The sequence below is a fragment of the Chamaea fasciata genome, unplaced genomic scaffold (assembly GCF_029207755.1).
Source record: "Chamaea fasciata isolate MVZ Bird 193981 ecotype frontalis unplaced genomic scaffold, bChaFas1.0.hap1 SCAF_4, whole genome shotgun sequence".
Classification (NCBI taxonomy): domain Eukaryota; kingdom Metazoa; phylum Chordata; class Aves; order Passeriformes; family Sylviidae; genus Chamaea; species Chamaea fasciata.
In genome coordinates this window covers 71,373,502-71,387,655 of record NW_027094089.1, presented here as the reverse complement: position 1 = coordinate 71,387,655, position 14,154 = coordinate 71,373,502, and the positions used below count along the sequence as shown (strand labels likewise).

The following is a 14,154-nucleotide window of genomic DNA, read 5'->3' as shown; positions in this document are numbered from 1 at the left end:
TTGCAATATCAATGGTCGCATACCATTTTGCTGCCTTGGATTCCAGCTCATACTGAAGCTCCAACATGTCTGGTACGGCAGCGCTCAGTGGTGGTGTGACTTCATTCAGGCCACGGTAATCCACTGTCAGTCTCCATTCTCCACTGGACTTACGCACGGGCCATATAGGGCTATTAAAGGGTGAACGAGCCTTGCTTACCACCCCTTGGCTCTCCAGCTCACGAATCATCTTATGGATGGGGACCACAGAGTCTCTGTCGGTGCGATATTGCCGACGGTGCACTGTTGCTCGGGCGATCGGCACCTGTTGTTCTTCAACTTTCAGTAGTCCCACAGCAGAGGGGTCGTCTGAGAGTCCAGGCAAGGTACTCAGTTGTCTGATGCCTTCTGTCTCTAGAGCAGCTATGCCAAAAACCCAGCGGTATCCTCTTGGGTCTTTGAAATACCCATTTCTGAGATAGTCTATGCCCAAAATGCACGGGGCCTCTGGACCAGTCACAATGGGGTGTTTCTGCCATTCTTTCCCAGTTAGACTTACTTCAGCTTCCAGTACAGTCAGCTCCTGGGATCCTCCTGTCACCCCAGAAATGGAAATGGGTTCTGCTCCCACGTACCTTGATGGCATCAGAGTACACTGAGCACCGGTATCAACCAGAGCCGTATATCTTTGTGGGTCAGATGTTCCAGGCCATCGGATCCACACAGTCCAGTAGATCCGATTGTCCCTTTCCTCTACCTGGCTAGAGGCAGGGCCCCCCTATTCCTGGTCATGGCATACATTGCTCTCTTCTTGTAAATATGTTTCTGAGGTTCCTTCAAGAGGATCAGTCATATCGTCATTCCTGTACCGTCTGGAGTTCTGTGCACGAGAGACCGGAGCAACATTGATTCTAGATGGGCTCTTTGTGGTAGGTGTTTCTCTTTTCAGTTCACGTACCCGGGCTGCTAAGGAGGAGGTGGGTTTTCCATCCCACTTCCTCATGTCTTCTCCATGCTCCCGAAGAAAAGACCAGAGGTTACCTCGGGGTGTGTATCCTCTCTCCCTGGCTGGGGAGCGCCTGCTCCTAATGGCAGAGACTCTCATTGGCTCTGGCTGGATATGGTAAATTTCTTCCTTAAGTTCTTTTTTCAGTTTCTGATGGCCTTCTTCAATCAAGTTCCGGACTTGCTCAGCCAGTCTTGTTTCCACAGATGAGACATGGGTACGAACTGGGGCAGTGACAGTGTCCTCGTAAATTCTTAGTTTATTAGCCAAGACACCTACCCTGTCCTCACCTTCCCTCCATTGCAGTGTTGCCAGGTAACGTGAGTACATCTCGGGTCCAAGCCGTGCAAATCTCAACCACATCCGTGATGTGCACTGGACACCATCTGGGTTTTTAGGAAATCTCTCATCTTCTGAAAAAATGATTTCCAACACAGCCAATTCCCTCAGGCATCGGATACCTTGTTCTATTGTGTTCCATTTTCCTTGGTGCACTTGGAGGTCTTCTTTACAAAGGTATCTATCCTTCACACTTGTTAGCAGTCGCTGCCAGAGGCTGAGAGGTTCTTGGCTTTTCCCAATCCCCTGGTCAATGACCACATCCCGGGACAACGATCCCAGTTGCCTGGCCTCACTTCCATCCAGAACGGTGTCATTGGCTGCAGCGTCCCAGATGCGGAGCAGCCAGGTCAGGATGGACTCGTTGGTCTGGCGGGTGAATTCCCTTCGCAGGTCACGCAGCTCACCCAGAGATAGAGAGCGAGTGATGATTTCTGGCTCTGTCTCTTCTGCTGATTGTGAAGGTCCTGCCGCACCCTCATCAGTCACTATGCGGACTGATTTGGTCCTTGATTTCTTCTTCTGAACGGGGGCAACTGCTACTGGTTTAGGCTGTTCCGGTTCGGTGATGGTTTGTGTGGAGATGCTGATGGCACCCTTAGTCCCTTTCTCCTCTGTGACAGTCTGCGTAGATGTGGACACTGTTGCCTCACTTTTGGCTTCTTTCTCCTCTGTGACGGTCTGTGTAGATGAGGACACTGTTGCCTTGCCTTTGGTTCCTTTCACCTCTGTGACACTCTGTGTAGACACTGATATCGTTGCTCTGCTTCTTTTTCCCTCTTCCTCTTCCTTCAGAACACGCTGTATCACACCATGTAGTGTTTTGATTCTAAGCATGGTGCGGGCCGTGCAGAGAAGACAAAGCAGGACTAACAACAACATCATGCTGTCCTTGGCATCCAGAGGGTATTCCATATTTTCAAAAACTGCTGTGTCATGCCTGAAAAGCTGGAAAAAATCATTCTTCACCCCTCCCCACAGGGGCTGGGTGAGATTGTTGAGGCCCCAGATGTAGCATCCTAGACCAGAACAAGAAAACAAAACTGGGTGTATATTCTGAATAATGTTCATTGCCTCAGAGTTTATCAAGCAATGGACATAATAGAATACTAAAGCAATTTTAGTACCATACCCTGGTCTACGCAGGAGCATTAAGACTGGCAGATAGTACCCCAGTTGTGGAAAAATATAGAGAGATAGATATAAGACACATGTAAGCATGTTGAGCATCATAGCGAACAGGTGTCTTCTTCAATACAAAATTGTAATTCTGACTTTTCTCAGTGCCTTGTGCCCCACGTTGGGCGCCAAAAATGTAGTAGTTTCAAGGCAAAACAAATGAGAGGCTCCAAGTCAGAGATACAATTTAATAGGAAAAAAAAAAAAAAAGGAAAGAAAGTAAAATAAAATCAATGCAATAATACAAAAGACCACTGACAGAGTCAGAATACAACCTGAGCGTAGTGATGGAAGCAGTCCAGATGAGGTGGTCTTCCTGAAGCAGTGATCCTGTAGAAAAGTCTGGTAGCTCGGGTCCTCTGGGAATCCAGTGGGTAAGCGCCCCTCTGGTGTTCAGAGTCTCAGCTTATATCCAGGCTGGAATGCTTGGTTTCTCCCTCTGGGCGGAGCATCCCACAATGGGATGGTGAGTCATGTGATAAGGCCTGATGGGCCCATTAACAGGAGGTAGTCCAGGAGGGGGTTATCTGTGAGCTGTGTAGCAAAGGTGCTGATGGCCCATTAACAGAAGATAAGCCAGAGTGGAGGAGGCAGGGAACACTGCCTCACCTGGTTTCAACAGTTCTTGAAGATGGTGATAGAATATACTTCAACCCAGGACAATGATCATCACAGAAAACTGTTACTACTTCTTTTGTTCAGGGTTATTTATATAATACCATCATATATATATATATGTATCAGGATTATATACATATATACGCATAAATATATGGATCAGGATAATTATATTGGTTAATTCAGGGGTTATCAGAGAACATATCAGCTCAGTGAGTTTCAGGACAGCTGAATCCTATCTTTCTAAATAAGTTATTCAAGAGAAGCTGAGTCAGAAAATAAGATTTAGAGAAACCTATAAAATGACAACTACTTTAAGTCACCCAGGTACAAAGTTATTAATGTGTTTAAACAACTTAAAACATGTTGTCCAAATTTAATGCCAGATGGAATGTCTCCTGAGTAATTGAGCCCTTTTACCTGCCCTATCTACAGACTCCACAGGATAAAGCTTCTAGAATACGATAAAATAATTATTAATTACATACATCTTCTTAACCTAGGATTTACTCTAGCAGCTATGTCGGGTTTTTTTCCAAAAATAAAATCAGAATATCCAAGAATATCTACTGTGGTTTTTATCTTGTTTAATTTGAATAATTTTAAAATAGACACGGATGTGTTTGGGGTCTATGTAGGGATAGCTTCAACCTCCTGTTTCCTTTTATTTCTTATTTCTATTACTAATTTTTTCACATAATTTTTTTACCTTTTTTTACATCTAGGGAAAAAAAAGAAAGAATGCTTAATTGATTTTTTTTTAACTCTCTCAACTCCTTCCTTTTGATGATAGATTTCAGACTTTAAAGTAGGATTTAATTACTGGTAATTGAGATGTCTAAATTAAGAACATTTCATTTCTGTTTGCTATCACTCAAAAAAAATAAAAATTAGTAGAGTGGTCCACCCTACTTCTCCTATGCTAAGATTCCCAAATAATAATGAGGTCTTACAGGCAGAACACACAAATCACTTCTGGAATGATGTGCTAAAGTATCTTTTTTAATTGAGAATAAACTTAGAGTGGGGATAAATTACTTTTGTCTCTTTTTGCTTACTAGTTTTTCTTTTTTGTTTGCCAAAATACGGGCATATACCAGATCAGTGACTGTATCCAAAGGGTGGGAAAAAAGGAAGTTAGGCCAACTATTCTAATATTCTGGCCTGAGGTAGTGCTGAAAAATGTAATCATTCAACTTTCTATGTGAAAATAAGACAAAAGAGACTCATTCAAAGCAAGGAAGGCACAGGCAGAGAACAAAGCAGATAGGCTAAAAAAAAAGATGTTGACTACCTAATCTGAACAATGGTTTTGAAACAGTCTCAAATTACATCCTTCTAAATAAGAAAAACAATCACAGTCTAGACTAAAATGTTTCATTTTATGTTATTTATTCCATTTCCATATTAATGACAATCTGGAGATGGCATGATTACATTGGAGGACAGGATTAGAAATCAAAATGGTTAGATATACTAGAAAAACGGTAAAAAGAAAAGAAAGCCCAGGTAAAAATCAACAAAAAAAAAATCAAAAAAGAGGATGAAGGTCAATTCTTCATGGTTGTAAAACCACTGTAATCTGTAGCAGATCACCTGCAGCAGTGCAGAATTTCTGTGCTCAAGCTACAGGTTAAATGGTCATTTTTCCTTTCATTTTACAGCAGAGAGGTTTAATCAAATGAGTTTCCAAGGTCTTTTCCAACAATACTTTTAAAATAGATCTATGGTGAAGATACCTGAGATATTTAACAAATGAAGGTTGGGCACTCACTGAACATGCAGAGGTGTGGCTTCAGTCCAGTGGGGAAGAGGGAACAGCTGAAAAGAAATTTTTAATCCTGACATTGTCTTGCCACTTCTACTTTCAATACCTGTACTGGTCCAGGCATCCAGCAGTGGGTGCTTTTGGTGATTCAAGTAAGGAATAGCTGAGAATGCTTTTACTTGTCAAATCAATGTGGCCATTGAGAGACATAATTTTCTGCACTGTAAGAAATTATTTACACCCACCGAGTCTAGTTTAATTAGTTCCTGCATTAGCAAAATGATAGTCTTTGTTTTTCTCTATTTCAAAATGTCAAAATAATATGATTGGCTTTACTTAAAATTATCTCCCACCCTTGTTGAAGAAAATTTAATCACTTGGAAAAGTGCGGATTAAAATTTAATCTGCATTATGAGTTTTTCTCTGGGGAAAGAATTTGTTTATGCAGACATACACTTACATGTTTCCTGAATATTCACTATATATTGAACAATTGTTACTGGAATTGGCCAGACTTGAAGTGAAAGTTTAAGTAGAGCAAAAGAGGCATCACTCATCCTTCTGCATCAGCTGTGTGATGCCAATGTACCATGGCATCCTCTGTGAAAGAAGCTTTTCTATTTTATAACCATCATGGAATAGGATGGGAGGTAATCTCTGGGATCAGCAGATCCAAATGCTTCCCAAGAGCTGGGAGATATCACCTACAATATTTTTCCTAAATAAATCTAATTTAATCCCACAAGAATTTGTAGTCTTAAATTCTACTTTTTTGATTGCAGAGCTGTGTTGCTCACTTATCCAAGCAACTCTTAATTGTAGTACTGATTTCATTTATCATTTTGCACTTTTTCCTAATTATTTCCTTCCATATTTCAAGAGAACTGCTATTAGCTAAAGAACTCAAGACCTGCAGCAGTGATTTTCCCTCCTTTACTGCTGCAGTGGCTTTTATGGGCAGGTATTCCAAATTTAACACATGTATGTTAACATGTGTTAACATGAATGATCAGAATATAATAGTTATTTTAAATTAAGTCTGCTATGTGTCTCTGACCTGTAAAAAATATTGATGATGCCCATTCTAACAAAGGCAGCTTTTACGGTAACCGTTAATTTCTAGTCATATTTACAAAGACCAAACTTATCAAAAGTAAAACATCTTGCCTACTCTTACCCAGTGAATGTTTTATAGTTTTATGTGCTAGTTCCTTTCAAAAATTTAGCAAGAGGCTCCATAGTCCTCTTTGGATTTGAGTGCAAGGAGGTCTCTCGAGTCTCACAAATCACTTTACAAATCACTGGTAGCTGCTGACTTTGCTTTTGTTACTCTACTCAGTATTTCCAGTTTCAAATTATGTCTCTCTTGGCGTTAAATCGTAACTTTCCCACTCTCTAATTTCTAGCCCAACCTTGCTGTGTAATTGCCTAACTTTTTGGGGGGAGAGGGGGTGTTGGTTATTTGTTCAATTGTTTGATTGGATTTTTTCCCCTTCAAGATTTTCTAGTGTTGTCTTTTTCCAGATGAGCTGCGTTTAACTTCTGGGAATTGCTTCTTTATCCCTGTGTTTCCTGATATCCAAGAGCCTGAGCTTATCTCCAATCATCTCTTTCCTTTTTATTCCTTTTGTCCTACCTATTTATTCTTTGTGTTTTCTGGAGATAGTTATTCACCTGAAGCGGCACGGAGTCCTTCTCTTTCCCTAACTCTTAGCTGCATTTCATTCATGACAGGTTTAAAGCTTCTGGTTAAAAGAAATCCCAAACCTCACTCACAATCAGGAGGTTGCTGAACTCTCCTACCCAGTTGTCTTCATAAATTAGTTCCTCCATTAAATACTTTTTGTTTCTCAAGGTCTTTAAAGACTGAGATCCTCTCATGCAAAATTACTTCTGCTAAACTTACAAATTTAAACAAAATCATCTTCTGATCTGTCAGAACATAGGTCTGTAAATGGAGCTTCTGTTAGAGCTCCTGGACCATCAAAGCTGGGCAGTAAGTGAAACAAGAGACTGGGTGCGTGACCTCTTGGCTACTTGGGTTTTATTTCAGAGATTACAAAACGTGGCTCCTGCTTCTCACCCCAGAATTAGAAATGACAGATAACATGCACGTGGAGCTAAGTGAAGCTGTGACATGTTCCGGTTTTATTTTAAAAAAACAAAGAACAAGAAAGTTGGCAGGTTTCCGCTGTAATGCCATGGGTGGCTGTATGGTGAGGTGTTCCCCCCTAGAGCTGCAGTTCAAAGGGATAAATCTCAGATGATAAAACCAGATTGTGTCCTGTTGTTATCGCAATGACCAGCAGCCAGCACTCAGGGACTGTCAGCAGGACCACGATTTTGTTTTCACTGTTTTTGTTTGTTTCTCGCTATTGGTGGCTAACTATTCGGCACATCTAGGTAAATACACGCCCTTTGTCTTATAAAACAAGAAGGAAATTTCCTAAGCCAGGAGTTTTCTTTGGGATGGTTATGTAGGGAGAAACAGCAAGTGGAGAACAAGTAAAATTTTCAGGTGTGAACTTAAAAAAACTACTCCTGAAGCGAAGCGTCAACTATTCCAATACCACACATCTATGCTCTTGATGGCAAGAGCACCAACCCTTGAAGCTGAGCTGATATGAGGGGGGAAGGAGCTCTCGGGGTTCTGCCCAGCGCTCCTGTGCCAGACCCAGCTGGCGGGACAGGTGTAGGGGTCCGGCCCCCTCCCCTCCGGGCTCATCCTTGGGACGAGAACCTTTGGGGGCTCCCGTGTGCTATGCCAGGGAGAGTTTTACTGCCAAGGGTCCGTCCCACGGCTCAGTTCCCGGAGGTTGGGGAGATGCGGGCGAACCGAAAGAATGCGCAGAACTTCCTCTAGGACCAGCTCTACCAGCACCGCTCTCTCTCCGAGACCCCCGTTCCCTCCAGCAGCTGCCGGTCCCCACTCTCCTCTCCCTCTCCTCGGCCCCCTCCCTCTCTTCCTCTCCCCCTCCCCATCCCCTCACCGGCCCGGAGGCACCGGCCCCTCCTCCGGCTCCCTTCCCTGTAAATCCGCCCTTGGCGCTGGGCAGGGTCTCTTCGCTCCCCTTTCGCTGTGTCCCAGCACGTTTATTTAGGCGCGGTTAACTATCGTCTGGTTCTTATTTTTTGAGGGGACAGTCAGCGCGGTTCTCTTGGAATTTTCCTGTTGCCGTAGACGGGGAGAAAATTCCAACCTATATTCTGCTTTTATTCCCCTCTTTTTTCCCCCTCTCCGCAGAGGGGTGGGTGCGAGCAACTAGGAGCCCGGGCCCGGCTGGCACAGGCTGGGGAGGACAGACGCGGGATTTTCCGCGGCTCGAGTCTCTCCTCGCCCGGGAGCCGAGCCGTGCCCGCTGAGGGCGGCGCGGGACCGGCGCTCCCGCTTCCCGCAGCATGGGCAGGCGGCGGCGGCTCTGGCTGCAGCGCTGCTGCTTCTTCTCCCTGTGGCTCGGCTGCCTGGCGCTGTGTGCGCAGGGGGCGGCCGGGAGACAGCAGCAGCAGCATCGGCCGGCGCCCCGCGCTCCCTCAGGAGCGGGCGGCTCCTTGGCCGCCACCGCCGCGCACTGGGAGGACGGGGCCGGGAGCGCCGGCGGTCGGGTCCGCAGGCGAGGACATCAGGACGCGCTCCGAGGGTAGGGACAAGGCTGAAACCCCCTTTCCCCCCCCCGTGTTTGCTCCCCAGGGCACCTCCCCGGCCACAGCCCCTTGCCGGTGGTCTCCGTGTGTGCCCCCGGTGCCGCTCCCCTTCCCGCCTCTGCACGGCTGAGGATTCACGGTTCGCTAAAATGGGAGTTTGATCCTTGCCTGTGGAATCTGGCCTCCTAATTAGTGCGATTTAATTAAAAGCAGACATTGTGCGAGGCTAGGTTACAGCTAATGAATTGACCCCATTGAGCTCCTTGGGTCCAGTGTGTTCCGATATTGAGATACTTTGACGCTCACTTTGGGGGATTTCTCCAAAGAAATGATGCGAAGCCGCTTTGATTTTCTTCTGATGTTTTAGGGACTTGTTATTTTGAGTTAGTTTATGTATCTTTAAGAGCAGGCAGCCTTTCTGTCTAGTGTCAGATGACAGCAAGAAGCCTGTTTTTATGGCGAAGCTTCTCAGACTTTGAATGAAAGTAGAATTAAGCTTACCCCTCCATATCCTCAGTTGTTGCTGCAAAGACAAATGTGGCCTCCTCTTGTCTTTATACTAATCAGTTGAACTAACCCAAAATGCCTTGAAGGAAGATTTTGTCCCCTTGAGTAGAACTTTTTTGTAGACAACTTTGCTATGCACTTTTTGTTTTATGCATCTGGATTCTTCCCTTGTGTGTATGCAAAACATTAAATTGTCTTTAGAGTGTTTCATATTTTCCCATACACATCTCTTGATTTGTCTCGGTCGCAGGCCAAATGTGTGTGGTTCTAGATTTCGCTCCTACTGTTGCCCTGGATGGAAGACGCTTCCTGGAGGAAATCAGTGCATTGTTCGTAAGTGTCTGAATGCTTCTATTGCTCAAGAGCTAACAATAAAAGTAAATATTCTTCAACGAGTCACTCTTCCATTCAGTATGAGAAAAGCCAGTTCACTTCTGTGTTTCACCTTACTTTTAAAAATAAAGGGAAAAACCCCACCAAGATGGATTTACAGGTCCACATTCCTTGTAACTGAATGGCTGCGCAATGACTTTGGTGTGTTCATAGACATGTCTCTACCTAGTTTTTACAGAAAACCCGTGACAGTGAAGGAAAAAGGAAAGAAAGCTTTGTCAAATCAAATACAGAACTGTTGTAACAGGAAAAATGAGCCAAAAGATTTTGACATAAGCAAATCAGGTCTTGAAGTACTGTGCTGACAGATGTGACTTTTGACATGCATGGCGAAGAAGAATGTTTTGTGTGTGGGGCATGTGCTCAGTACTCCGGTGGCATAATGTCTTAGGCAATGTTTGCCATGAAATTGAAAATGAAGTTGAACTTCCTGTTACATAACAGCTGATAGTAGACACCTGCTTCTTTCAGACCTTGAGTTTTTAGTCCATTGCCATTTATTCTAGCCTCTCTCTGTCTGTTTTGCTAATAAGTATGCTCAACTTAAGAATTCAGGTTCAAGAACATACTGCTCTTTATGTAAGCAGTGGAGGTCTTTGTAATACTCCATCTGATAAACTGCAGGTATGCAGTTGATGAAACTGGGGAAGGAAAGGGTGATAAGCCAAGGTCTGCCAAACTTTTGACCTTTGGTGGCTTTTTTTTTGATTCCAGGCCTCTCTCTCCTGTTCACATCTATTGGTTTTACATGATTAAACTTGATTAGCTAATAGTTGGGATTACTGTGATATGTATCACTTATTTTGACTTAAGCTGACCCAGAATTTCCCGGCAAAGGATAATGGTGCAGTTCAGAGGAAAATCCTTTTATTAATGTCCCTGTGGAATAAAAGGACTTTCTCAAAATGTACTGTTCACATTTATCAACTTTTTCAGTACTGGCTTACTTTAATGTAAAGTAGAGTTTTTAAGAAGGATTTAGTCTGCCTATTACACTGTTGATAGGCTTCTCAGATTCAGCTGTGTGTCTGGGTCAAATGTGGTTAGGGGCTTTCAGCAATCCTTACAAGATACTCTTTAAATTGCTACTCTCAGTGCCTCTTAAAGGCATTGGTCTCAGGTCTGCCCACATCCAGAATAATCTTTGATTTATTTTTAATTTATGTGCACAAAGGATGTCTTTTAGCTCCTGCCTACTCACTACACTCTTTAGTGCAGCTAACATATTTGGAAGGTGAACGATTTTGGCGGACCAGTATTGTCTGTGACACTTTTCTGTTTCTGCTTTTGGTGAATGCTTAAGTGTACAAATTTGTATGCTCACATGTAATGTCTGTGGAGATACCGTTCCCTTTAGCTAGAGTTCTTCACCTAGAAGAATCCTCCTGCACAGGCTCCTGGACCAGCTATCAAACTTCCTATTGGGGGTGTGCTGATTATAATTGATACATATTGTAACTGGTGATTTTGAAGCAGTATTTCATGAGGAGAGATCTGTGAGCCAGTGGTAGGTCAAAAAGAAACTATTCTGACCTGACCGTGTTTCAAGCTGATGATGTGGTGGTGGTTTTTGGTAGTCTGTGGCACTTTCATGATTAAAAGTGATCTTTTTATCTAGAAAAACTAAAGGTCTGCTTACTTTTAGTCTTTATCTATACAGTGTAAACTTTTCTGATGAAGGCATATTTAGGATATGACTTAAGGTCTAGGGCTTCCAGTTGGTAAAAAATGACTTTGTAACAGATAATAAACATAACAAAATGGACTAAATGTAAACATTGCATTATCAGGGGATTCACCTGTGTTGTATAAAGATCGACTGAACAGGAATATAGGAAAACAACCCTGTTTCCTATGCTTGTCAAGTGTTCTAGTTCACGTGTGCTTGTCAAGTCCTGTTTTCTCACTTTTACTTCTGTTTATGGCAAAGTATTTTAAGTCAGTCCATGGTGTGTCTCTAATTCCAGCTAAATAGAAAAATCCCACAAACTTGTTGACCTCTCATACCTTCACATTTGGGACATAATTGTAGCAGAATTTAATGATAAATGTAGATGATGCATTTTGCATCTTTTTGGTGCCCAAAGAGTGGTGGCACATGATCTCCTCAAGGTATTTGTTCCATTTCAGTCTTGCAGTGGAGATGTGCTGCCAGATTATTTGGTTCTCACAAAGCTCTAGGCCTATTTACAAAGAAATTGTAATTCTTGGGGTTTTATTAGTGGTGTGGGTTTTTTTTGTTTTTGAGGGTTTTTTTTGGTATACAAGTTATCTGTTGCACAATATACGTCTTTTTGAAGCCTTCCTGCATTTTGCTATAGTGGCTCCTGCTGCTTCAGGCTCTATTTTGATTCATTTGCTACTCTAGCTGATCAATTTGATGTATTAATTTGGATCTGCTTTAGAATCTTTTAGACTTTTAGTTCATTTTTTGTGGTTGTGTCACTCATTTCTTTATTGGAGCTGTGCTTGCTAGATGGTGAGTGAGAAGGGACGGCAGGACTTTGGGCCATCAGGGGGATAGTGCAAGGTCAGGCATGTGACACACATAAATGGGGTGGACAGGCTTTCCTGGGGTTTTTATGGTTAGTTTTTAAATAAAAATGTGGGACCTACCTGTGTACAGAAAACCATATTTAGGGAAACACCAAAAAATCTGCAAAGTCCTGTATTTGGACATTGGCTTCTCACAAAACTGCTTTGGGTAAAGGGCAGATAACCTTAGGAAAAGAAAAAAGAAAAGACCTTAATATGCCTTTAAAATGCATTATAAGAGTGCAGCCCATAGCATAAATTTGCATTGTTTATATGCCTTTAAAACTTGAATTCTTGGTAATGTTTTTTCACAGGTCTTGTGGTCTAAAAGATGTATTTTTAATGATTTTACATTGCTTGCATAATTGGCTGGTATTTTTAATTGAGGAAGGAGTTGATTGCCTGGTTTCAGTGGTCAGGTCAGTGTTTGAATATGCCTGATTTTATTCTGATCATCTTCAAATTTGTCAAGAGATACCGATTATGCCAAAATTCAGTGTGCTTTATTTAACCTAAAATTACCTTTGCATGTGTAATAGCTGTCCCAATTAAGTGAGTTTTCAAGTGTTGATTTTCTTTTTCATGAAAGTTTAAGACGCAGGTTGCTGTTAATTGCCGTCACTCTCTTTCTGCTTCCTTCCTCAGCAATTTGCAGAAATAGCTGTGGTGATGGATTTTGTTCCCGTCCCAATATGTGCACTTGTGCCAGTGGGCAGATATCACCCACATGTGAATCGAGACCTGGTAAGGACTTACTGTGTTTTCATTAGAGATTTCACTGAAAGTCATTCTCTTTAAGTTTCAGTGACAAAAATGCCAGCTTCTGTAAAAGTAACTTCTTGTTCCTGCATGTGCAAATGTAAATTATGCTTAGGTAAAATACCTCAAGTTCTTGATCAAGTTTGTTAAACCACATGTGCCTGTTTATTCTGTGTGACAAATTTAAATAAAATGTGCTTAAAGAGAGAAGCAAGTTTACAAATGATTGTGTGTGGTACTTGCATTTCCATTGAGTCCATTTTGGTAAGAAATTACGAGTGTACAGTCTCCAATGCAATTAAAAGTTCTGAGTTGATATGTAATACTTGTGGAAAACACGAAGAAACATCGCCATGAGTATACACTTAAAATATATAGGATAGATGGTACAAACCTTGTCATTCAGATCCCATTTTAAAGACTGTAGAAGGTTTTCCATTCCTTTTTGGTGTTTTTGGCTGATCTTGGGTTTCTCTCTGCAGCACAGCAGTGCAGCGTCAGCTGCAGGAACGGTGGGACGTGCGTGGATGAGCGGTGCCAGTGCCAGAAGGGCTTCTCTGGTGTGCACTGTGAGCAGCGTAAGTCACAGCCAGTTTGCTTGAAGTGCAGTGAAACACCTGAGAGAAATGCTTGTTTTGGGGTGTGGATTTCAGCAGGCAGTCATTTCATGCATGAAGTGCTTTTGTATTCTCTAAAATTCAAGTTTACAGATCAGATTCACTGAGAAGTTTCGGGAAACCCTTGGGGAGCAATGTCACTGTACATCCCACTCTTCATAGCAGATGTTCACCAGTTTTTCATTAAAAAAAATTTCTCTGCCTCCGGACAATAGTCTTGCTGCTGGGGTAAAGCATGTTTTTTCTGTTTTCTACTTAGTCTAAGGGAAAAGGGATTCAATATAGTTCAAGCTATTGGATACTTTTTTGGGTTCGCAGACAAGCTAAAAAGTGAATCATTTGCCCAGCTTTACCTGTAACAGCACAGTGTTTACAAGCTGTAGCAATTCAGCAAACAATAAAAGTCCCTAAAGGCTGCAGGGATGAAGAAAGACTCGAAGTGTATTCTGAGGCCAGCTGGCTACTAATTGGGAGAGAAATTAATTGCATAAAACAGTCTGAAAGAAGTAGAGAGAAACAGGGGGCAGCTATGCAAAAACCAGATGGACTGAATATTGTGGAAGATTTTTTTTTTTGCCCTAGTCTTTTTTATAAATGCTGGAGAACAGTCTTGGTTCTTGCTTTAACTGGATAAAACTCCCTAAATTTTAACAAATAGTTGTAACCCTAAACTGTGGTCGTAGCCACAGTGAAATTTTGTATTTAGGGCTGCTGGTCCCTTCCTGCTTTTGTTAAAATATTGGGTCAACACCTGAATGCTCTCAGATGAGGCAAATTTCCAGTGAATAAATGAAAAGATGATTTAATTTTCA

The 14,154-nt window shown here is 42.4% G+C and overlaps 1 protein-coding gene across 2 annotated transcripts in view; it reads left to right on the top strand.

Moving 5' to 3' along the window:
* The first annotated feature begins 8,288 nt into the window (after positions 1-8,288).
* Positions 8,289-14,154, top strand: part of FBN2 (fibrillin 2) — a 121,216-nt gene continuing 115,350 nt past the window's right edge. For both annotated transcript variants that reach the window (XM_066181933.1, XM_066181932.1), the window contains exons 1-4: positions 8,289-8,527; positions 9,289-9,371; positions 12,612-12,710; positions 13,208-13,303. In XM_066181933.1, the coding sequence (XP_066038030.1) occupies positions 8,289-8,527; positions 9,289-9,371; positions 12,612-12,710; positions 13,208-13,303 (517 nt within the window). The remainder of the gene's footprint in view (positions 8,528-9,288; positions 9,372-12,611; positions 12,711-13,207; positions 13,304-14,154) is intronic.